General features: G+C 46.9%; 3 protein-coding genes across 4 annotated transcripts; 2 read left to right on the top strand and 1 right to left on the bottom strand.

Moving 5' to 3' along the window:
- Window positions 1–609: 609 nt before the first annotated feature.
- On the bottom strand, window positions 610–3,577 carry MPST (mercaptopyruvate sulfurtransferase). The gene is made up of 3 exons (XM_014963982.1): window positions 3,453–3,577; window positions 2,250–2,902; window positions 610–1,619 (listed from the first exon to the last, which is right to left on the bottom strand). Exons 2-3 carry the CDS (start codon window positions 2,842–2,844, stop codon window positions 1,321–1,323), a joined length of 894 nt encoding a protein of 297 aa, XP_014819468.1. The 5' UTR covers window positions 2,845–2,902; window positions 3,453–3,577; the 3' UTR covers window positions 610–1,320.
- Window positions 3,578–3,606: 29 nt separating this feature from the next.
- Window positions 3,607–12,936, top strand: TST (thiosulfate sulfurtransferase (rhodanese)). 2 transcript variants are annotated; one of them, XR_001414303.1, is made up of 3 exons: window positions 3,607–4,270; window positions 11,803–12,172; window positions 12,803–12,936. XR_001414303.1 is itself a non-coding variant. In XM_014963983.1 (2 exons), exons 1-2 carry the CDS (start codon window positions 3,685–3,687, stop codon window positions 12,099–12,101), a joined length of 885 nt encoding a protein of 294 aa, XP_014819469.1. In that variant the 5' UTR covers window positions 3,608–3,684; the 3' UTR covers window positions 12,102–12,291. The 2 variants fall into 2 exon arrangements, 1 of the variants encoding a protein (XP_014819469.1); XM_014963983.1 differs by lacking the exon at window positions 12,803–12,936 and having other exon boundaries at window positions 3,608–4,270; window positions 11,803–12,291.
- On the top strand, window positions 12,861–19,163 carry TEX33 (testis expressed 33). The gene is made up of 6 exons (XM_014963981.1): window positions 12,861–12,986; window positions 15,314–15,389; window positions 16,034–16,674; window positions 17,184–17,328; window positions 18,577–18,687; window positions 18,897–19,163. Exons 1-6 carry the CDS (start codon window positions 12,978–12,980, stop codon window positions 18,980–18,982), a joined length of 1,068 nt encoding a protein of 355 aa, XP_014819467.1. The 5' UTR covers window positions 12,861–12,977; the 3' UTR covers window positions 18,983–19,163.
- The last annotated feature ends 1,729 nt before the right edge of the window (window positions 19,164–20,892 follow it).

The raw sequence follows: 20,892 nt of genomic DNA, 5'->3' as shown, positions 1-20,892 counted from the left end.
ACCTTGTTTAATCAATTTTTTAAGTTACCAGTGGGTCATAACAGGTGTAGGATTCTTGGGGTTTTTTTTGGAGGGGAGGGAAGGGCCTGTGGTTTTTTTTCTTGTTTGGGGTTTTTTTGTTTGTTTGTTTTTGTTTAAAAGGAGTAACACGTTCTTGAACATTGTCATGAACACCTGGGGGAGTTTCAACTCCCAGATAAAAAAATAATGATCTTGGGGGAAAAAAACATGCCATTGTAGGCTATTCCTCTGTAGGTCTCAGTTCCCTTAAGTTTTTTTAGGTTACATGGTAAGAACAGAAACACCCATGCAGTCCAATTTTTACCACGTGAACTGATATCCAGTCTTTGAAGAACAGAGCTGTGACTGACTAATGTGGAGTTTTAGGGCAAAAAGAAAATGGACAAGGACTTTAGTCCATCAGGAAGACGGTGAAAAGTCCCAAAAGAGAGGCATGCCATTGTCCTTCCTGGCCCAAAGAGCTCGTTGAGGGTAGGAGATGGAGAGAAGGCAACATCTCATTTGTATCATCAGGACAAAAGGATCCCATAAAAATAGACTTCCTGGAATCAGCCAAGCAACGGTCACATAAGCTCCATACAGCAGAAACACCTTGAAACACATGTTTATTTACCCTTTTTAAAATTCCAGTATCTTTGTAGGTTTTTTCTTTTTTCCCAAAGGGGGATTTTGGACCATGGGAGTACAAAACTGGCTAAGTACACATTGCAGTTAGAGTCCAAGTGCAAGAAGAAATCCAAGCCAAGTCTCTAACCTAAGTGCCAACCTGGAGGCAATATCTGCTCCTTTAACATCTTACGCCTTTCCCCTAAGTTTTGCACTCAAAATGGCCATAAAGTGCATGGATGGCTTCTACAACAGAGGCAGAGAGCAAGATCATGAGGCACAGTTATGACGAGCATGACCATCCTGTGAGTGAACATGGTGGAACATCCCACGTCATGAGCTTGTCTTGACTCAATTACTTCCCCATGCTGCCACCAGCACTCTCTCCCTTCCATCTGACACTGTAAAAAGGCCACAGAATCACAGAATGGCAGAGGCTGGAAGGGACCTCTGGAGGTCATCTGGTTCACCCCACCTGCTCAAGAAGGGTCACCTAGAGCTGGCTGCCGAGGCCATCTTCATGCTCCTAAGCAGCAGTGGTAGGATAAGGAGAAAGTGCCAAAGCACCATGTAACCTGTACTTGTTATCCAACACCTTCACCTCATGACACTTAACCAGGAATGCTAAACCCATCTTTTCCAAATCCTGTTTCAAGGCAAATTATCTGCACAGGTGGAAGATGAAGCATCTTATTAAACTGTCTTCCCCTTTCCCTCAGAAATAATGTTTTCAGGCTGTGCCCGCATGTACCATTCCACCCAGGCCCCATCATACACAGCAACATCTGGTTTGCCACAGAGGTATGCTCCCAGAGCCACATGGCAGGCAGTGACCCCAGAGCCACATGTGGCTACCAACGGCTTTAAGAGGTCCACCTTCTTCTCCTGGAACAGACTGCGGATCTGGTCAGGGGTCTTCTCTAAGCCAGACTCTGTGAGGAAATCAGTGAAGGGGATGTTCGTCGACCCAGGGACATGACCAGGCTCAATTCCTGGAGGAAAAGCAATACAGATAGGAATTAACCTCTACTGTCTAGGATAAATTCATTGCAAAACCTATTCTCTGTTTCACTGGGGATATTTATGATCTATTGTACGTTGCTATTTATTATTTAGTGTATGTTATTAAAACAAATCCATTCATTTTTGTTAAACATTGCTTTACTAGATTACTGCTTACTCAGGAAGGATGGCCCTAACCTTCAGGTTACCACATGGACACAATCCTGTCAAGTTCTCCTCCCAGTTCCTTCCACATCCTCCTCTCATCAGAGCAACCCACTCTGATGAGGCACTGGCTGAAGCATTTCCACAAGTCCTTCTGAGTGGAAGAGCAGTACCAGCACATGAAGAGACCAACGATTATCTTTGAGGTGTATGAAAGTTACATTCCTCATCCCTGCCCCTCATGAGAAAAAGAACAAAATACATTCTTCTTCAGTCCTGAATTTTCAAAGAGCAGCACCTGCTAGTCAAAAGGAGAGCAGGACAGACAGATAGACTGCCTTAAGTCCCAACCCAAGGACAACATATTTCCTTTCATTACCTCACAGGAGTCAAACTGATGGGCACCTTAAATGAAGCCCCTTTTTATTATGCCAGTGTCTCTGGAGGCACATTACCATCACGCGGCTCTGGCTCTACTCCCCGGAACCGTCCTGCAGCACGTGCATCCACGAGTTGGAAGCGGCGGGAATCCAAGTTATCCAAGACGTCCTCATACGTTTTCACCAGGGACTTGTCCAAGGAGGCATGGAACTCAGATGGAGCTACCTGGCTTTTCCCAGAGCTCAGCGCATTTCCTTCTCGCTGCCAGTTCTTCAGGCCGCCGTCCAGAAGGGAGACAGCTTCATGTCCGAAGGCCCGGAACATCCACCACACTCGGGGGGCTGAGAAGAGACCTTGGTCGCTTGCATCATACACCACAACATGGGAATCATTCCCCACACCCAGCTTCCCAACATACTCAGCAAAGTCATCAGCCTTGGGCAGCATGTGATCGTAAGGTGAAGTGCGGTCGCTGCACTGGTCGATGTCGAAGAACACTGCACCTGGGATATGGCGCTCCTCAAATTCCCGCTTCGGGTCACGCTTCATCTTTGGCAAATACCAGGACGCATCCACGATTTTCAAGGCCAGGCCAGGTTGCTGGGACTTGATGGCTTCTGAAAGCCATTTTGCAGACACCAGAGCACGGTAGAGGAGCTGTTGCGACATCGCTCCCAAGTCCTGGCCGAGATTACCTGGTTCCTGGGGCTTGCCTGAGTCCACCTGACTGCAGAAGGAAGAAGAAAATTGCAAATTCGCAACCAGCCTTTATAGAAAGCAACTGGACAGAGGTGGCATTTTGGGACCAAGGGACTGCTTTTCTACTGAGGTGCAGGTTAAGTCTATAGTGAGGGGCTTTGAAATGCTCCAGCCCTGAAATAAGAGAGCTCAGTCCAAACCCTGCCCCGAGCGGGACAGCCATGGCAGCAGTCCTGCCCTGCACCCAGACTGGCACCTCCACCTCCAGCCACCACTGACAGCAGCAAGAAGGGATCCAGGCAGCCCCGGGGACCCTGAGCAGAGGGGACCCAGCGCCCCGGGGTGAGGCGCGACCCCACGACGAGGGGGGGCTTTGCCCCCACCGTTCTCACCGCCCCGGAGCCCACCTCCAGCCGAGGCCTCACTGGGGGCCTGGCGCCCCTCACGCAGGCTCCCCCCCCGCCGCTTCCCGCTGCGAACCCTCCCGCCGCGGACACCCCCAGCCCCGGCAGGGCCGCAGTTCCCTTCCCGCAGCGACGGGGGAAGGAGCGGGACCGTCCCGTCGCGCCGCCTCGTACCTCCGTGCCGGGCCTCAGCCGAGCAACACCCGCCCTCAGTCCCCGCCAGCCATGGCCGCCACCGGGGGGGGCGGGAGCCGGGTCCCTCCCAGCGGGCCGGTCCCGGGCGGTGCCGCCCGCCCCCGCACCGCCCCCTCGGGCCGCGTCCCCCCGCCGCCGCCATTTTGTGTGTGTCTGTGTGTGTGCGCGTCTGGCCGCCGGCGGCGCCCCCTCCCGGCCTCGGCCCAGCGAGATGGCGCCGCAGGTGCTCAGCAGGGCTCTGGTCACCGCCAAATGGCTCTCGGAGGCCGTGCAGGCCGGGCGGGTAGGGCCGAGCCTGCGGATACTGGACGCCTCCTGGTACCCGCCGCAGGAGCGAAACGCCCGGCAGGAGTTCAAGGAGAGGCACATCCCCGGGGCGTCCTTCTTCGACATTGAGGAATGCCGAGACCAGTCCTCCCCCTACGACTTCATGCTGCCCAGCGAGTCCCACTTCGCCGACTACGTGGGGCGCCTGGGGGTCAGCAACGACACCCACGTGGTGGTGTATGACGGGGACCAGCTGGGCACCTTCTATGCCCCCCGCGCCTGGTGGATGTTCCGGGTCTTCGGGCACAAGGAGGTCTCGGTCCTGAATGGTGGCTTCAAGAACTGGGTGAAGGAGGGCCACCCCGTCACGGCAGAGGTCAGCCAGCCCACCCCAGCTGTCTTTAAGGCCAGGCTGAACACGGTCCTGCTGAAGACCTTTGAGGAGATGATCCATAACGTGGGGTCCCTGCGGTTCCAGGTGGTGGATTCCCGCCCTGAGGGCCGGTTCCGGGGGACCGAGCTGGACCAAGGTAATGGAGGTGGGAATGCCACCCGCCCTGTGCACTGGAACGGGATGTGTGTCGATAGTATTCCAGGCGTAACAACTCCTCACAGCCAGCAAACAGATTTTCCTAATGCACAGGCATGCCTCAGCCTAACTCCTTGATTTACCTTGAGGGATCCACAGTTGGAGGTTCGGATCCTAGTGACCTCACAGGCTGCTTTTCTTGTAGTTGATTGTAAAGCTGCAGGAGGAAATAGCGGGAAAGATCTGCAGTCAGTTGGCTCCAGCATCCCCCATCCCACACCCTGCAGAAGTTAATCAGACAGAATGCAAACACAGGAGGTGAGAGCTCCCAGGGGTTTTGTTCAGGGTCCTATCTAACACCAGCAGACACGCGCAAGCTATCAGTATTCATACAGGCACCTCATCATAATGAATGCATCAGTGAAAGCCAAGGTTTTAGGCAATACAGTAACCCAAGGGAGGTTTTCCTTCTTGCTCTGATTCTTGGCAAATAGAGAACTTGCTTGAGCTCATCTTTGTCCTTTTGCTCTCTGCCATTAAATCTAACAAGCTTAAAAGCCCCAAACCCTTCCTGAATGCATGGGCTGTCACCCTCTCCCTTAGGATGCCCCAAGTACCAGGAACAAAAAATAGATTTTGTTACCTCTGTCAAAAAGTGGACACGCAAGTAGCAGGGGTGGGAGAAGTCCTGTGCAGTGGAGACAGCTGCTACAGCCGTGTGCCTAGAATGAAATTCAAGTTGTTAAAGGAGGCCCTTAGTGTGTAATTTAAGCCTTGGTATATTCCAGAATAACCTTTCCTCAGAAAGGGAATCACAGAAATGGTTTAAAAAGACATGCAGACTTTCAAAAACAAAGCACAGCAACAGTTGATGGGTCTGAGTTGAGCTCTGTGCTGCAGGAGTGGGTCTGCGGAAGGCTTCTGCGTCCTGAGACTGTGCTGTGCACAGGTCTGTTCTGGCTGCTTTCTGATGTATGTGCAGCTGTATGGCCACTGAGTGTGACACCGTGGCCTGAAATAAATTCCTGCATCCAGACCTCAGGAGCGTTTGGCTGTAAGTGGCTTTGTACATGTGGTTCACATAAGTGTCTGCAGTGAGCCCCCCCAAACACACTCAACCAGTGCAAGACAATGTGGAAGGTAAGGAAGGTAATGGGAGTGACAGAGGAGACTGTTTTCGGGAGAGAGGGGGAGTTAGACTGAGCACTCGTTGTGTTTCTTCGCCTACTGCAGCCCATCAAAGTGAAGGTTGAATTTTAACCTCAAGACGCAAATAAAATGCTTCTTGCTGGGAGCTGGTGGATTTTGCCTTGTCTTTCCCAAAGTGGGAGTTGTCATCAGGTGACAAATACCGCAGCCCCTGACAGCATTTTGAAAAAACAGATTTTTCCTTTTAAATGAGTCAGCATGGAACAGTTTATTTGTGGTGGTCTAGTTTTGCTTCCCACAGCAGATCCAGCAGGATAAGCACTCCAGCTGCAGCTGCTTGTTCCACGGGAGCTTGACAGCCTCCTGAACCGGGCTAGCCAGTAGCTACGCTACAGTCAGCAGTGGGTAAAAGGCAGCGCGTACACCTAGAAGAGCAATTTGAAATCAATGCCGATTAATTACAGGGGTCACCCAATCAGGGAGGAGAAACGTTGCCTGCAATTTAGAGAAGAAAAATGGTCTTGAGGTTAAGGAACTTGCTGTGTTCTCAGGTGATTTCAGTTTAATTATTGCCTCAGTTCTTGACTTCCTAATTAAGTCAATTAATCTCTCCAGTTCCATGAACTCCATCTCCAGAAGAGGCTAATTTCAGCTGACTCTTTTGCCTCTTTGGTTTTTCAGTTCCGTATGGTAGGGATTAGTTGTCCCTGTTTTATTTTTATGCAGTAGCTACCTTGCTGGGATTTAGATCTCTGTAGTGTTTAAGATAAGCCATAATACGTGGCTAATTTTTAGTTGCTGGGAGAGATTTACCCAGGTTGTCAGGATAGAGAAAAAGATGAATGGCGTTTCTACAGGCCAGGTCTCGCAGTTCTTAAATGCTGGTATTGCTTGGGAGGAAAAAGCTTGGGTGTTCATGCATAGTGTGCAGGATAAGTCCATGGGATACACAGCCCTGATGTACACACTGTGTGGTTAAAGGTGTGCCTGCACAGTGTTTCTGGAGGAGCTAGCACCTCAGGCCTGCTCACTGGCTGCCATTCAGCAGTGGCCCAACCAGGTTGTGCAAGGGCCTGCGTACTTGGGCGCTGTAGGGTGCAGGTCTATGGAACCAGCCTGAACTGAGACAGTCTAGGGGAAGATGATAAAAATAATTACGTGGTGGTTAGCAGTGCTGACTCTCTCTGAGTATTGGGCACTGAAAACTGAGGAACAAGAATTATAGCTGAAAAAATACATACAGAAAAGTTGTGAATTTCTGATTTCTTTTGCAGACACCTGAGAAAAAAGGGGAAAGTTGCCAGTTAAGAAATCCATCATCTACAAAAGAAAGCAAACCAGAAGTTGTTTTATGAGCTTCCAACTGTTTTTCTTCTCATTCTCAGCCTTAGGGTAGTCCTTGTCTCCCTTGCCCATGCACAACTCATAAGATTTTGCCCATTTTCCCAGCTCTCAGTCCTCCTTGCCCCAAACATAAAGCTTTTGCTCAGCTTGAATGCTCAGTGGCAGTGAGAATGAAATGTTACTGCTTCATCCCTCTCTTCTCCAAGTGGAGCTGGGAGCAGACTGGCTCTACTTTGACCATGAAGGCACAACATGAAGAGTGAGAGACTTTATCATAAATCTGTTTCAACCCACAGGAGCCTACAGTCCAAAGTTGTCCATCCCTGTGATGAGGTTGGTAAACATCAGCTGCCAGAATTAGCACCATGGTACTGATGGTTCTTAGAGTTGACTCTTCTGGCTGTACACACACACAGTATGTTGATGTTGATGGCAAAGGCCTGTTTATCTGACTGCAAAGACTTCTCGTGGAGCTGGCCAGGACCAAGCTTAAAGTGTTCCTTCCAGTGAGTTCAAGTAAGTTAGATGAGATCACTAACAATGCCTTCCGAGGCATACAATTTGAATGGAAGAGAGTGATAAAAAAAGAGGCAAGAGAGGAGGTGTTTGGAAAGGAACAGCTATCTGCAGCCAGCCAGCTCCAAGACCACAGGGAATTAAATGTGGACAATGCACATCTTTTATGTTTTTGACGTTAAGAAATTCCATCTGGAGCTTTCATCGCAAAAGAAAGGGCTAAAGAAAAGAGGCTGTAGCCTTAGCTAGATAAATAGCCAATGAAAAAAAATTATATTTAAGCAGAGAATATTAACAGATGTGGAAAAGGGGATTAAGCAGTGAAGAAGATAACATACTACAGGTTACAAATTGTGAGGGAGAGTTGCCAGAAGCCAAGCTGAGTGAGACTTGGCAAAAGGAATTAAAACAAATAACAAAAACTGCTGGAGCAAAGTGAATAGAAAGAGAACAAGGAGAGAAAGAGTAAGTAGGGTTGCTATGCAGTTAGCAGGGGTTCGAGATGAAAGATTATTTGTGTACAGCCTCAGAATTATACTGAGTCTGTGCTACCGTTTTGTTTTATTCTCCTGAGGACAAGCCTGCAGAGTAGGGGGAGGGGTAGCAAGAAGAACGGGAAAGAAGCAGAAATGATCCCTTCTAAAGAGGGAGTATAGCTAAAAGATATGCATGTGCTCAGATCTGTGAGGCAGACGGTCTCCCTCCCAAATATGTGTCAAAAATCAGTTATGTGACATTGCAATTCCCTGAGGCAAGAATTTAGTAAATTTGATCAGAGCATGGTTCTGTAGGACAGAAACACTAGCAAAGTTTGCATTTGTATTTAGGATAGAAGGTACAGCACAACGTAGGCAGCTGTTGATCTATTGTCATAACATGGATACACTGGAATGATTTTAAAAAATCACTTCAAGGAAAATTACTAGAAATGAAGGCAAAATTGAATAAAATACCTTGGTAAACTTGCACTGCAGCTGAGGGCTCTATTTCCTTGCTAACAGAATTGATTTGCCAGATAAGGCAAATGAGAACATGCATGCCTGGAAGTTATGTCTGATCTTTTCTTCCAGCCTTTGGAAGCACCCACGAGGTAGGCTCGTTCCATTAGGACTTCATTAATACTTTGGACATAATGTTAGAGAGCCAATTATTAGTTCAATGTGAGAAGAGGGCAAATAGCACAAGTACTATTAGATTCCCAAAAACACCTGACTTAAAGGAAGACAAGAATAGCTTGTGCTTAAAGCAGATCTGTGGGGCTGGAAGTTGTCATCATGGTCTCATCGTTATGTTTCTATGTTTTATTTCATATTTTTCTGAATCACCGAGGCACTGAAAATAGGGAGTTGCTACTGGAATGTGCTGCTGGCACAGCCTTGGGAAGGTTTAAATGATCACATGGGGAATACTATATGAGGTACCACCTGCGGTGATAGAAGTGATGGGAAATATAATGCTACAAAGAGCAAACTTGGATGCTTAGTAGCCCAAAACACTTAATTGCTTGTGTTCGTCTTAGAAACTGAAGACCCACTTTTAGAAGCAATAGAAAAGGATAAGACTTTGATGAATTAGTTGGGTGCAAGAACCTCAGATGTGATTTTGGCCTTGACAACAGCAATTATTAACCTCGTGTCTACCAGTCAAGATGCTAGGAAGTGCCACTTCTTTATCCAGAAGCCAGGTGGTGATCCACTGGTGGTGACCTGGAACTGTTTCCCAGGTGACCAAGGCAGTGAAAAGTGCATCTCGTGAGCTTTTACTGGGTTTAGGCTAAGGGCATGAGGCTGTTGGGACTGCTGAGTGCCATCAGTATGTTGGAGCAATAGCAGAAAGGGAGAAAAGCTATTTCAGCCACAGGGCAATGTCAGCTCAAGGATAAATGGTATATGAACTGACTGTGATGAACTTAACAGTGGAGATGAATATGCCTTCTCATGTGAGCAAGGAGGTGCATCAGCAGAAAGTTTAATGGCAAGAATCCATACTGGTTCTGAGGTGGATGCTTTTGTGAGAGGGAGCCTATAAAGTGATCACTGTAGTAGCTGGAAGCCAGGCTCTATAATCCTAGGGATCCTTCCTGGAATTTCTAAGGGTCTCTGTGGAAATCTGGTGTGGAGTATGCTCTGTTTCATATGAGGCAGGGCAGATGTATCCTCTCAGCTGTTCAGATCCCAGCTGCATCCAGCCTTGCCTTCCAGTCCTGTGTTTCTCTGCTCTTGTCCTAGCGCTGAGAGAGCTGATAAAACTTCCTCAATCACTCAAGAGCACTTCTTAGGCAGTCCAAGGGGTTGTGCAGTGTCAGCTCTTTCTTTCAGTTTAACACCCACATATACAAGTAAATGCAGTTTCTACAGAATTCCCCATCCTTCACTTGCAGAGTGCAAGCACTGATCTCTTGACTCCCAACAGACTTTTGAATCTCTGGAGCAAGGAAGTCTCCCTATATATCAAAGTCAAAAGTGCTTTCAAATGAGACTGTTCTTTTCAGATCTGCTCAGCTCCTAACTCAACAGTTATCTAAGGGTGGTGAGTGTGTGTCGTGGCAGTCTCCAAAAAGAGAGGGGTACAAGCCTACCTATTTTAAGATGCATGAACACTAGAAAAGCCATGATGACCGTGGGGACTGGGCCACCTAAGAACTGAACCGATGGCCCAGCAAGTTGTTTGAGCAAGAGCTGGTCTTTCTGGTTCAGGACTTCTTGATCTCAGTACACTTCCGAGTGCCCCAGATTGGTGTGAGAGCATCGTTCTGCGGCTCACAGACTTGTCTGGATTGGGGTGATCACCAGTTCTGCAGCAGAGCCTTGCAAAATCCCTTGCCAAATGACAAGACCAGGACTCTAGGAAAATGGTATCCCAGCCCAAGCATGTAACTCTCTCCAGTGAGAAGCTCTGCAGTCTCAGAACTGCAAACAAGGTTTTCTCACACTCATTTTTTGCATTCGTTTTATTTCTTCTCTGTTATGCAGATACTATATTAATGAGCATGGGTTTTGCAGTTCTCTGTCCTGAAGTGGTGAACTGTTGTTTTCTGGAATTGGAAAAGATGTGGTGAAAGCATCAGTCCGAAACACTGTCTTTTGGGTTTTTTTTTTAATGGTAGTCCCTCCAGAAGTCAGCAGTTTTTCTCCTGACTTCTCCCTGTAATGCTAAACATTTCTGAAGGATGCATGAGGTGATGACTAGAAAACAGTGCCAGATTTCTAAGGCACTTGAGGGGGATGAATCAAGAAACAAAGAGGGTCCATCTGGAACAGGGAGAGATCTTGTGAAGCTGACTCAGGGCAGCTTTGGTTGCCTTTAGGCTCTCACTCTTTGTCCAGCAGAGCTAAAATCCCCTCCTCAATACCCTGCCAAAACCCTGTTTCCCCTTTATGATATATGTCATCATGTCTGCGTGAGCGATGAAACTGCAGTGTCATTATGATGTTTGATGTCAATCTCTGACTAGGTATACTTTAATCATTTGTCTGTGACAAACGTTCCCTGCCCCAATGTCTCCCATATCCTGAGATCAGTTGCCCTGATGACTTGGGCAAGTGGAAAGCTGTCAGCTGTCAATGAAACAGATTAATATTTATGTGACTTTCCTAGGGCCGTCTCATTAGAAGTTCCAACCTAGCAAGGAACCACTCCCTGAAATGCATTTTCAATTTAATACATAGTTTCCTGCTCCAATGACGCTTGATCCAAGCCTCTCAAAGTCATTGGAAAAGCTTCCATTGAGTGTAATGGACTTTGATTAAGTCTATAGTGACAGAGTTTGAATTTCAAGGTCCTGATGAAAATCTTATCCATCCTATTTTTATATCAGTTTCTCTCTAAAAACCTTGTTCTTGAGATGCAGCTTTCAGCTTGCCTGAAGTGGTCAGTCCTACCAGAAGAAAAACAGAACCCGTGCTGATTTCATCCATGGAGTGGATAAAAAGCAATACAAAATCTAAATTCTCATTTCTCTGACCCCATTGCCCCGGGATAGCTTCCTAAGAAGTAACGTGGCTGAATTTAAGGTTGCTTTACTTTTCTGAAATCTGATTTTAAGGTGACACAGGAATAAACTGGGAACAGGTAACTATTTTCACAAATTCCACTAACAAGCTATGCCTCGTGCTTCTGAAAGCTGTGTCACTACACACTGCTGGCATACCTGGGGAAGGTCAGAAATGCACTGCTGCATTCCTCTACACAGATCCCCTTAATGCCTTTGTTAGGATCTTTTCTGTGGTGGTTCTTTGATTCTTGTCACGTCCAGGGCTTCTTCAGGTTCCTCCTTCTCATGCCTTTCAGGAGGGAAATAGTTGGCTAAATATTCTGCAAGTTTTGTCTTCAGCAAAGTTGAATAACCTTTGTCCTCTTTTTAGCCCCGTATTGCTTTGCATCTTCATCATCACCTGAAACAAATTACTGTCTTGAAGAAAGTATCTGCAATGATATCTCTTTAGTGTCTCTTTTGTAGGTGTCTTGCATCATGTACATTACTGCCTCCTCGCTCATGTTTCCTTTTATTGTTCACTCTTGCAGGGCTGGAGTCTGGTCACATCCCTGGTGCTGTGAACATACCCTTCCACTCATTCCTAACAGAATCTGGCCATGAGAAGAGTATTGAGGAGATCCAAGAAATATTCCGTGAGAAGAAAGTGGATCTCTCAAAGCCACTGGCGGCCACGTGCCGCAAAGGTGTCACAGCGTGTCACATTGCCTTAGCAGCCTACCTGTGTGGCAAGCGTGATGTGGCTATTTATGATGGTTCCTGGTCAGAGTGGTTCCACCGTGCCCCACCTCGCTACAAGGTCTCCGAGTTGAAGCGCAACAAGGCCTAGAGGGAGAATTGTTTCTTGGGCCGTGAGATCTTGCAGCTGTCTCCAGCCCAAGTTACAAGGAAAGGGAAGAGGTAGAAGTAAAGAAAAAAATTACTAATTTGTATTTTGCCAATTTTTCTAAGAATGATGAGTAGCTTTCTATCTATCTTTCAGTTTCTCACAATGAATAAAATCTTCTTCTAAGATGATACATCTATGAATATTTCTAATTCTTCTCTGTTGCCCGTGACCTGCTTGTGCTGGGTGGGAAAAGGAGCTTTGCAACATGAAGGAGAGTTGCAGCCTTCCCTGGAGACTTGCAGAAATTCCAGTGGCCTAGTGAAAGCTCAGATCAGTGGTGGAGCAGAATGGATGAGAAGTGTGGAGTAGATTATAGCACAGAGTACTGGACACAGGAGGGCCAAATTGTGGTTCTGTCATTGACTCAACGTTAAGACCTTTTGCCAGCCCACCATCTCCCCTATTCTAATGTGGAAATGGGGGCATCTTCCTCTACCTCCTGATAGGGGTCAGTGAGCTCATGTGAAGCATTTGGAGATGCTAGAAGATCCAGTTCTGCTGAAATGCAGTCTTGTTGATTATGACTGTGTTACAGAAGTCTCCAAGAAACCCTGTGTATGTGATGAGGTCTTCTGGGCACAGGTGTTTCATGAGACATAAGCCTTTTGCTCTCCTCCTTGTTTGTTTTTTTTTCCAATCAGGATGACCCTGATCTCTGCCATGTTTCTGCTGGTTCCCATGGAGACCACAGCTTACAGAGGGAGGGTTGTTCCCTAGCAACCATCTCTGCTCTTCAGCCTTTATCCCACCTCCATTCCTGGACTTCAGACTTGCCTGCTTGCCTGTACGAATCACTGTGTCACCACGTCAGTGATCATGGACCAGGTGAGAGAGGTAGTTATGGAAAAGGCACTGCCTCTCGTTAAATCATGGATCTTTTCTTTAAAAAAAAAAAAAAAAAGAGAAATGATCCAGTATCACTTTGACACCCATGAGGCACCTCAGGTCTGGAAAGTCACTGAAATCTCCTCATATTTTGAGGGCCCAGCCAGATGTAGAAGGTGTATGAGACTATGCTTGACCACATCTGGTGGCTGATGAGAATGGCATACCATTTAACCTGAGGAGGTTAATTTTCTGCTTGGGAAAGACAGTTCCTCTGTCTGCATGTCAGGAAAGTCAGAGCATGAGTCTTTGCTAAACATATGGGGTTTGGTTGGTTTTTTTCATTCAGAAAGAAAGGCCAAGTTTAATCATTTTTAGCTCTTTGATCATTTGGCTTAGCAAAAGAGTAAGTAGCCATAGTTCTGTGGCTTCTGTTATGCAGGAAGATGGTCAAATGGCTTTAAAGTCTCTTCTTGATGTCAAGATGTCTCAGGGTGGTGCTTTGACTTTGGGCCTTCAGGCTCAGAAGTAGAATGAAAATTAAGCAATAACAATAACATCATATACAGTTATAAAGTAAAAAGTCAGAACAGTTGCAGGCTTCAGCATCGTTTTGTCCAGGAAGAAGTGAGGAAATGAAAGTTACCCATGAAAGGGATTTGGGAAATGAGCACATTGCCTCATTACACAGAAATTCTGCTTCACTGGAAGAAATGGGAGAGGAGGAATTTATACAACAGCAAACTGGAAAGTTCTTTCCACTGAATATAGTAATAATAACAAACAGACATGTTTTTGTTTTAAGTAGGAGGTGGGAGTTAACACAGGAGTTTATTTAGCAACCCAGATTCCTGCACTTTGGTCATGTGTAAATGTTTGGCTCTTCTTTAAAAAGAAGGAAAAGCGATACAGAAAAACAGCAGATCCTGCCCTAGGAGCCAGGACTGGCTTCCTGTCTTCATCTCTTGTGGCCCTGTTCTTTTTGTGGGAGAGGTTCTCTCTCTTAATACATGTGCAGAACACACAGCACTGACTCCTGGAGCCTGGTTGATACAGTAATTTCGGCTTCAGGATCCCAGTGTTGCACCAGAAATGCTGCTATGGAGCACTGGTACAAGCTGCTGGTTCAAGTCAGCCCTGGTGAGTTAATTCTTTACTGTGAGGGTGGTGAGACACTGGAACAGGTTGCCCAGAAAAGTTGTGGATGCCCCGTCCCTGGAAGTGTTCAAGGCCAGGCTGGATGGGGCTTTGAGCAACCTGGTCTGGTGGGAGGTGTCCCTGCCCGTGGCAGGGGGGTTGGAACTAGGTGATCTTTAAGGTCCCAACCCGAACCATTCTGTGATTCAATGATTCTATGAACTTTGAAGCAGTAGGCTTCCTGCCACATTGGCAATTGTGTCTTCATTCCAGTAACTAGCCTCAAAAGCAGAAAGTAAGCATATATGTCACATCATGAGCTAATTTGAGAAACACAAACATATATTCCTACCTGATATAGATGCCATTTGTCCTGCGGCAAGTGCCAGCACAATTGCCATACTCACAACTATGGGCCATGGCTTCAGTTGTAACCTGTCACAGGTTTCTCATGGGCTAAGCCAGGAGGGTCCCGCTGGAATGAGGAACACAGCCCATCAGCAGGACACAACTGAGGGTTACATGGACATTCCCTCTGCAGTAAAGACATGAGCTTCCTCCTAGTGCAGGAGGCAGCTTGCAAAGGCTGGGTGTTGGATCAATCACGTCGGCAGGACTACCAGAGCAAACCAGGAGACACAAGAATCAGGGAAGAAACCCTGTCTCCAGCCTGTCTCCCTTCCTTTGCACAGCCAGTGCTGCACAGATGTTTTATGTTTGTCACCTCCTCTCCCCATTTTGTTTTACTTTAACGCACCAAAGGAAGAAGATGTTGTAATTGTACAACACATGACAAGTCTGAAATCTTTAGGTGCTTCAGAATAAAAAAAAAAAAGGCATTTTCACTGAAGTGGGGTTTTTTCCGTTTTGGCTTGTGTCTGCACCACTGCCTGTGAAAACTCTTGCAGCTCAGTGTTCCCCAGAGGCGCTCGTTGGCCATGTCCTAGGCAGGCTGTCCCATGTGAGCTGTTAATGTGAAACCCTGTAGGACTTCTGTGCTTTTTTACTCTGAGAGGTTAATGGGCTGCAGGACCAACCACGCAGGCAGGCAGGGACAGCTCTACCTTCATCTGGGAAGGCGTATTATACATTTGTGTGAGAATACTCTTATATTGTCCAAACATAAGCAGGGCCACTGTCCCCTTCTTTCCCATCTCTGAGTCTGACACAGCCTTTATTTCTCTTCCAAGGGTGTGGTAGAGCTTCCGGCTTCCTTTACACGTAATATGGCAGAAAGTGAGTATGTGCTGGCCAACGGTCCCTCAGGTAAGCAAGATGGCAGGGAAGCTGTGCCTCCTTCAGACCTTGCTTTGCAGGACAGCTTGTGAGGCTGCGTGTCATTCCCTCCCTCCCTTCACACCCTCCAGATTTGGATGTGCCTCTGTGAGTGAAAACTACTCGGAGAGGGATCTTTTGTGCCATGGGTTGATGGGTTAAACTCCTCCTGCCCTGAGCGTGGCTTCCTCCACTGGTGGACTTGTCTGACTACCTTCCTGCTCAAGCACAATAAGTCACTGATGTGCTGTAAACACTTCAGCAAATTCCAATAAAACTATACGTGGATGCTCATGAGAGTGATCATGCATTGGAGAGGCCCCTAAACATAAGAAAACGCAGACCCTAGTGTGCGTGTTTGATCACAAGATTTTTAGTTCCACACTTCTGTGCCTGTTCATATCTCAGGAGCATCTAAGACTCCTCAGGAACCTTCACCTAGTTCAGCAGGAAGATTGATATACTGCTGCTAGGTTGTTGGGTTTTTTTCTCTTTCCCTTTTTGAGACTTTTAATGTTTCTCTTGTTGTCTGACAATGACACAATGACATGTTCAATTGTTTCCAGCTCCATTTATGGTATCACCCGCCATCAAAACAGTATCAACTTCACTTAGCTATTATTTTTGTCTTTAAGTGGAAGCTGAGGAAGAGAAAAAGAAGCATCTTCCAAAAGCAAGTCCCAGCAGTCAGAGAACATCCCAAGGGAGCTCCAACAGTGCCTCCTGGAAGATCTCCAAGGGCCCAGCGGCTCAGGGAACAGCAAAGAATTCCACATCTACTAAAGTCCAGGCATCTCTTTCTGCAAAGTACGTTCAAACTAAAAAACAGAGCAAACAGAGTCTCCAGACCAAAACTACACACACACAGAATCTTCATTCAGGAAGCCTTGAAGGAGAAAGAGAAGATACTTCTACCATCAAAGACCCAACAGAAGGGCATGAGCCAAGAGAGAGGCGCAGCACTTACCACCTGTCTGCAAGAGGGCAGAGGAAGGCAGAAAACACCAAATCTCTCTTAAATGTCAGAGAAGCAGTAGCAGGCCAGCACCAAACACGGAGGCCTAGAGGGCCTGGATCTTCCCAGAAGACCATCAAAGCCAGCTGTGAAAAAGACAAGGAGACCTGCGGCAGATTAAGTGCTAAAGAGTCCTTAGCATCATCAGGGCCAGATAGGAAAGCAGAATGGAATCTCGTTCTGGAGGAGGGAGACAGCTTGACCTGTGGCAACAGCAAATATAAATTAGCCAGTGCCAGTGAACTTACCAGCGATAAAGAGGTATTGGAGGAAGCTGTTTCATGTTTCCTGTGTGGTGGGTTGAAGACTGGTTTTAGGGTGTAGCAGGGGACTGAGTGGGTGGGATATTAGCACTATATTAGCGGTTTCTAGAACACATGTAAAGGGATGGATTTGGGCTTCACACTATGGGGTAGTGACACATTACAGACAGCCTTTCCCATGTCTTTTTCAGTTTTTTTTTTTTCCACCCCCCTTTGATTTATAAGGTTCCTGTGCCCAGGCAGAGTCCCATCTCAGCAAGACAGAACAATGTGGGGCCCAGTCCAGGTCCCAACACCATCATCTCTTTCTAATTCCCCCACTTTTCCCCAGTCCTAGCTGTCCCATGTGATTACAATGCCTACAGAAGCCACCGAGGGAGACTTAAGGACAGACCCAGGTCCCAGGGATTAGTCATGGCTCAAAGACATATGCAGGGGTGGGAATGCCAGGAGTCTGCTGCACTTAAGGAATGTGGAGTGACAGTGGTTCCTTGTTTGTGTTTTCAGGAACGGCGAGCTCTCTGCGAGACGGCCATAATCTTGGGACAGAAAAGACTCTGCGAACGTACTGAAATGCTAAACGCCTTGAACTCTACATCTTTAACTGATTACAACCACCTGGGTTTTAACCTGAGATCAAATATCTTCCAAGGTGAGGGGACACACGTACCTATGCCTGACCTTCAAAACTGGTTCCATCTACACTTTGCCTGGGCTTAGGGCAGCCACACTTCTTTGGGTAGAGATGTGACTGTAGGTAACCCTCCCTTTCCCCTCTTACTCCGTCTATCCACAGTCACTGCTTTTCCAGGGTGTGATGCTTGAGGAAATTAAAGCCTGTGCCTCCCTTTCTATGTATTCTATTGTTTTCTTTTCTCTTCTTTCACTCTTTTTTTTCCAAGGTGTGAAAAATGAAGGTGTATCATGACCCTTGTCCTCCATGTTCAGAGCTGTCCAAGTGGACACCATTTGCATTTCAACATCTTCTGTCACCTACAGTCCCAAGTTACCTCTAGTTCTAATACTGACTTTACTTCTCTTCAAGACCTTTAGAGATATGGGTCTCTGAAATATCTTCTACAAACTTCTGATTCCAAGGTACCCAGGGATCTCTCCATCCAAACAAATATTGGGAAGTAAGGATTCTTCCCATTCTGGTTACCATCATATCCAAGAAACTCTGAAATAATTGTCTTTGATTCCAGTTTCTTGTGTAGTAACATGAAACAGATTCCTTTTCCTAATATGGTACGTTCCTTGACAAGACCTTGCTGTATTGAAGACTGCATTGTCCTGGGTTTGTGCAGTCACACAGAGAGGAAGGACATTTTCCCAAGGGAGCTCAAAATCATTATCAAGGAAAGGGAACAATAAAAAGGAAGGTGAAGAGGAAAGGATGAGAGATTAAGATAAAGACCCCTTTTATGACTAAAAGTCAGGAGGGGGTAAAAAGAGAAGTCACAGTTGGGAACTATTTGTTAAGTATGGTGGCAGAAAAGGAGCTCATGAAGGCCTGCAGTGGTAAGATGGTGCTTTTTGTGGAGCTGTGTTGCTGGATAGGAAGTTACTCACAAGAACGAGGGGATCCAACAGGGGATAAGTGGGCACTTGACTGAAGAAAGGATACTGGGATACAAATAAAGATGATACCTTGTGGCACTCTCTGTGTGTATCTCATACTTAAGAGTGAAGAGCAGATATATTGGCAAAGACAAGCTCCCTCCTGGGTGATGATGAAGCTATTATTCAGCACCTGTTTCACACAGCTGATCAAAGGTATTGCAGTCAACACATGCCTTTTCTTGAGTCCTTGAAACAGCTGGTATTGCTCTCCTGCTCAAGCCCAGGACTGCAGTAGGGTGATTTCTCCATACAGTTCCGTATTTGCTATTTCTTGCAGGTGGCCCACTGGAGAGCCGAAGCTTGATGAAAGATTCCTATACCCCTGATATAATTCAGAAGGGAATCAGGGATCCCAAGAACTGGTACGGAAGGAAGACAGATGAGCTAGGTATGCCTTCTGCCAGGAAAAGTACATTGCTGAATTCCTGATATGGATGCTCCTTCTGCCAAGAACAATGGATGGGTTTGGGCAAAGATGCGGGGGGACTAGAAATTGGCATTTTCACAAGAGAGGAGCTCTACAGCTAGAAAAGTCCTTGAGGAACAATAGCATTAGAAGGGAGACTGTAACCTAACTATGATTTGCGTTCTTTTCAGGGAAATGGCATCAGACAAATGCTCTACATCTTAACCTGCAGAGAGCATTGGAGGACAAATATGGGAAAAGAAACATCAAGTCTTAGAAGATGAAGGCTGAGGACTGGAGGACGTTCAATGGATGGGAGATCTTTTTCCTCAACCATCTAATAAACCTCCAGATAAAGCAGGCACCCATGACATGCTAGCTGTCAATAGCAGATTTGTTGCTGGTGTTGTCTTCCTCTCTCAGTTAGGGTGTCTTTGGGGGGAGCAATGCAAGATAAATCTGAATGTGAATGCAAATAATACCACTTTGTTGGTGTGTGCCTCACACACTAATCGGAGCCTTTCAGAGGGATGTGGTGGTGAGAAGAGGCCATACAGAAATTCATCTGCTCAGCAGATGAGGTGGAGTAGGACCTGGGAGTGGTGTAAGAGGGTGATGGTGGGGTGCAGAGGGGATGTGTGTGTGGGCAAACTCACATTTGCCAGAAGATTTGTGGTACTTTGACAGCTGCCCCAGCAGCCCAGGAAGAAATACAGAAGATGCATTGGGATGCCCAAGGACCTGAATGCTGCCCACCTCTCCCCACACTGGAGGCTGTAAAACTCCCTCTCGGGGAAGCTCCAGAGCTGTATGTCCACAGCAGCCAGAAGAACCAGCTCTCTGTTGATGCTTCTGAGGTGAATCCAGCCTCTCCTGCCAGAAGAGCACCAGATAGTGTCTACTCAATAACCTGGGCACAAATCCATGTGATTGGTATCAGATGCCTACACAGGGTAGGAAAGGAGGGTTTGTTCTCTGCTCACTGCTCTGGTTTTGTTGTTATACCTGCCACATGGAGGATTTAATGGAAAGCCCTTACCCTGGCAGGGAGCAGTGGTCATGTGTGAAAACCAACAGAAACTCACCTGAGAAGAGGAGGCATCAGGGTATTCACCAAAGCCCACACTATTTACGGGCCAAGCCAATGCAAAAAACAAAACAAACTAGTTTATCCCAGCATAAAGGGAACAGGAAAGCTGCAAGAAGCCTCAGGACTTCTCCGGTCCTTGATCTGCAAATCACCCCACAGTGTGAAGGGACCCTTTCTGAAGCTCTCATAAGCCATACTCACCCCATCAGCCCTTTCCCTAGCTCAAATGTCTCTCAGAGAGAACCAGGTGCATCCACCACACAATCTGCATAATCTGAAGTTCAGAGGGTGTATCTGGGCAGTAACCAAGGATCACCCAAGGGTTTGAATGATGCAGGACATGCAGGGTCTTTAGGGCTTCCTGATGTGTTTTTCTTGTAGTATTTAATGGCCCTTATTTGCAGCATCCTGCCTTCCGGCTCCAAAGTGCAGCGGTTTGGTGCAGCAATCACAGAGTGGGTGTCTGGGAATAGCAGTGCCCTGATCTTTCCCATCTGCTCCCAAGCTTTCACCGTTTTAAAAGAGTGATGCTCTGCTCGCTGATACGAACTGTTCTGGGGCAGAATTAGGATTGTTACTTCACCCTCCATCGATTGGGGATTAGATAACAACGTGCTGACTTCATAAAAGTAGTGAAGGATGTTAAAGTGTAACTAATGATAATCAAGTGATAATCATCTTCCAACAGCAATAATTAACCATTTGGAATTCAGATGTTTCCAGGCACATGTCCAAGTCTTTCAGATTAAGGAGACTGGCCAAATGGCAGCTTGTAGAAGCCTCCCTGTGGGTTTTCCTTGTGCATCTGTACCAAGTGGCTCCTGTCTGAGCGCACACCCCTCTAGCTTAACCTGAAATCGGCACAGCTCCCTAGGAACACCTTGTTCTCTGTGTTGCAGCCGACACTGATGACCAACATAACCCCGGGTACGTAATAAATGCTGTCTTCTGAGACCACAGCAAGTCCTAATCCAGAAAACACGGAGCTGAAGAGAAATCTACTGATACTGGCAGACTGGAAGCGAGCAGTTCAGGGCGGTCAGCTAACGCAGAGAGCATAACGTGGACTGAATCAGCACACGAATTTACAAATATAT

Source organism: Calidris pugnax, unplaced genomic scaffold (assembly GCF_001431845.1).
Source record: "Calidris pugnax isolate Ruff unplaced genomic scaffold, ASM143184v1 scaffold44, whole genome shotgun sequence".
Classification (NCBI taxonomy): domain Eukaryota; kingdom Metazoa; phylum Chordata; class Aves; order Charadriiformes; family Scolopacidae; genus Calidris; species Calidris pugnax.
This window is presented reverse-complemented; position numbering and strand designations above follow the sequence as displayed.

What these genes read in the sequence shown, in the direction of transcription:
- MPST (XM_014963982.1), bottom strand. Translation starts at nt 2,844, where the DNA reads ATGTCGCAACAGCTCCTCTACCGTGCTCTGGTGTCTGCAAAATGGCTT. An exon ending in AGAGCCAGAGCCGCGTGATG is followed by an intron (nt 1,620 to 2,249) that starts GTAATGTGCCTC and finishes CTTTTCCTCCAG; the next exon opens with GAATTGAGCCTGGTCATGTC.
- TEX33 (XM_014963981.1), top strand. An exon ending in GCTGGCCAACGGTCCCTCAG is followed by an intron (nt 15,390 to 16,033) that starts GTAAGCAAGATG and finishes TTTGTCTTTAAG; the next exon opens with TGGAAGCTGAGGAAGAGAAA. An exon ending in AAGGAAGACAGATGAGCTAG is followed by an intron (nt 18,688 to 18,896) that starts GTATGCCTTCTG and finishes CGTTCTTTTCAG; the next exon opens with GGAAATGGCATCAGACAAAT.
- TST (XM_014963983.1), top strand. Translation starts at nt 3,685, where the DNA reads ATGGCGCCGCAGGTGCTCAGCAGGGCTCTGGTCACCGCCAAATGGCTC. An exon ending in GGGGACCGAGCTGGACCAAG is followed by an intron (nt 4,271 to 11,802) that starts GTAATGGAGGTG and finishes TCACTCTTGCAG; the next exon opens with GGCTGGAGTCTGGTCACATC.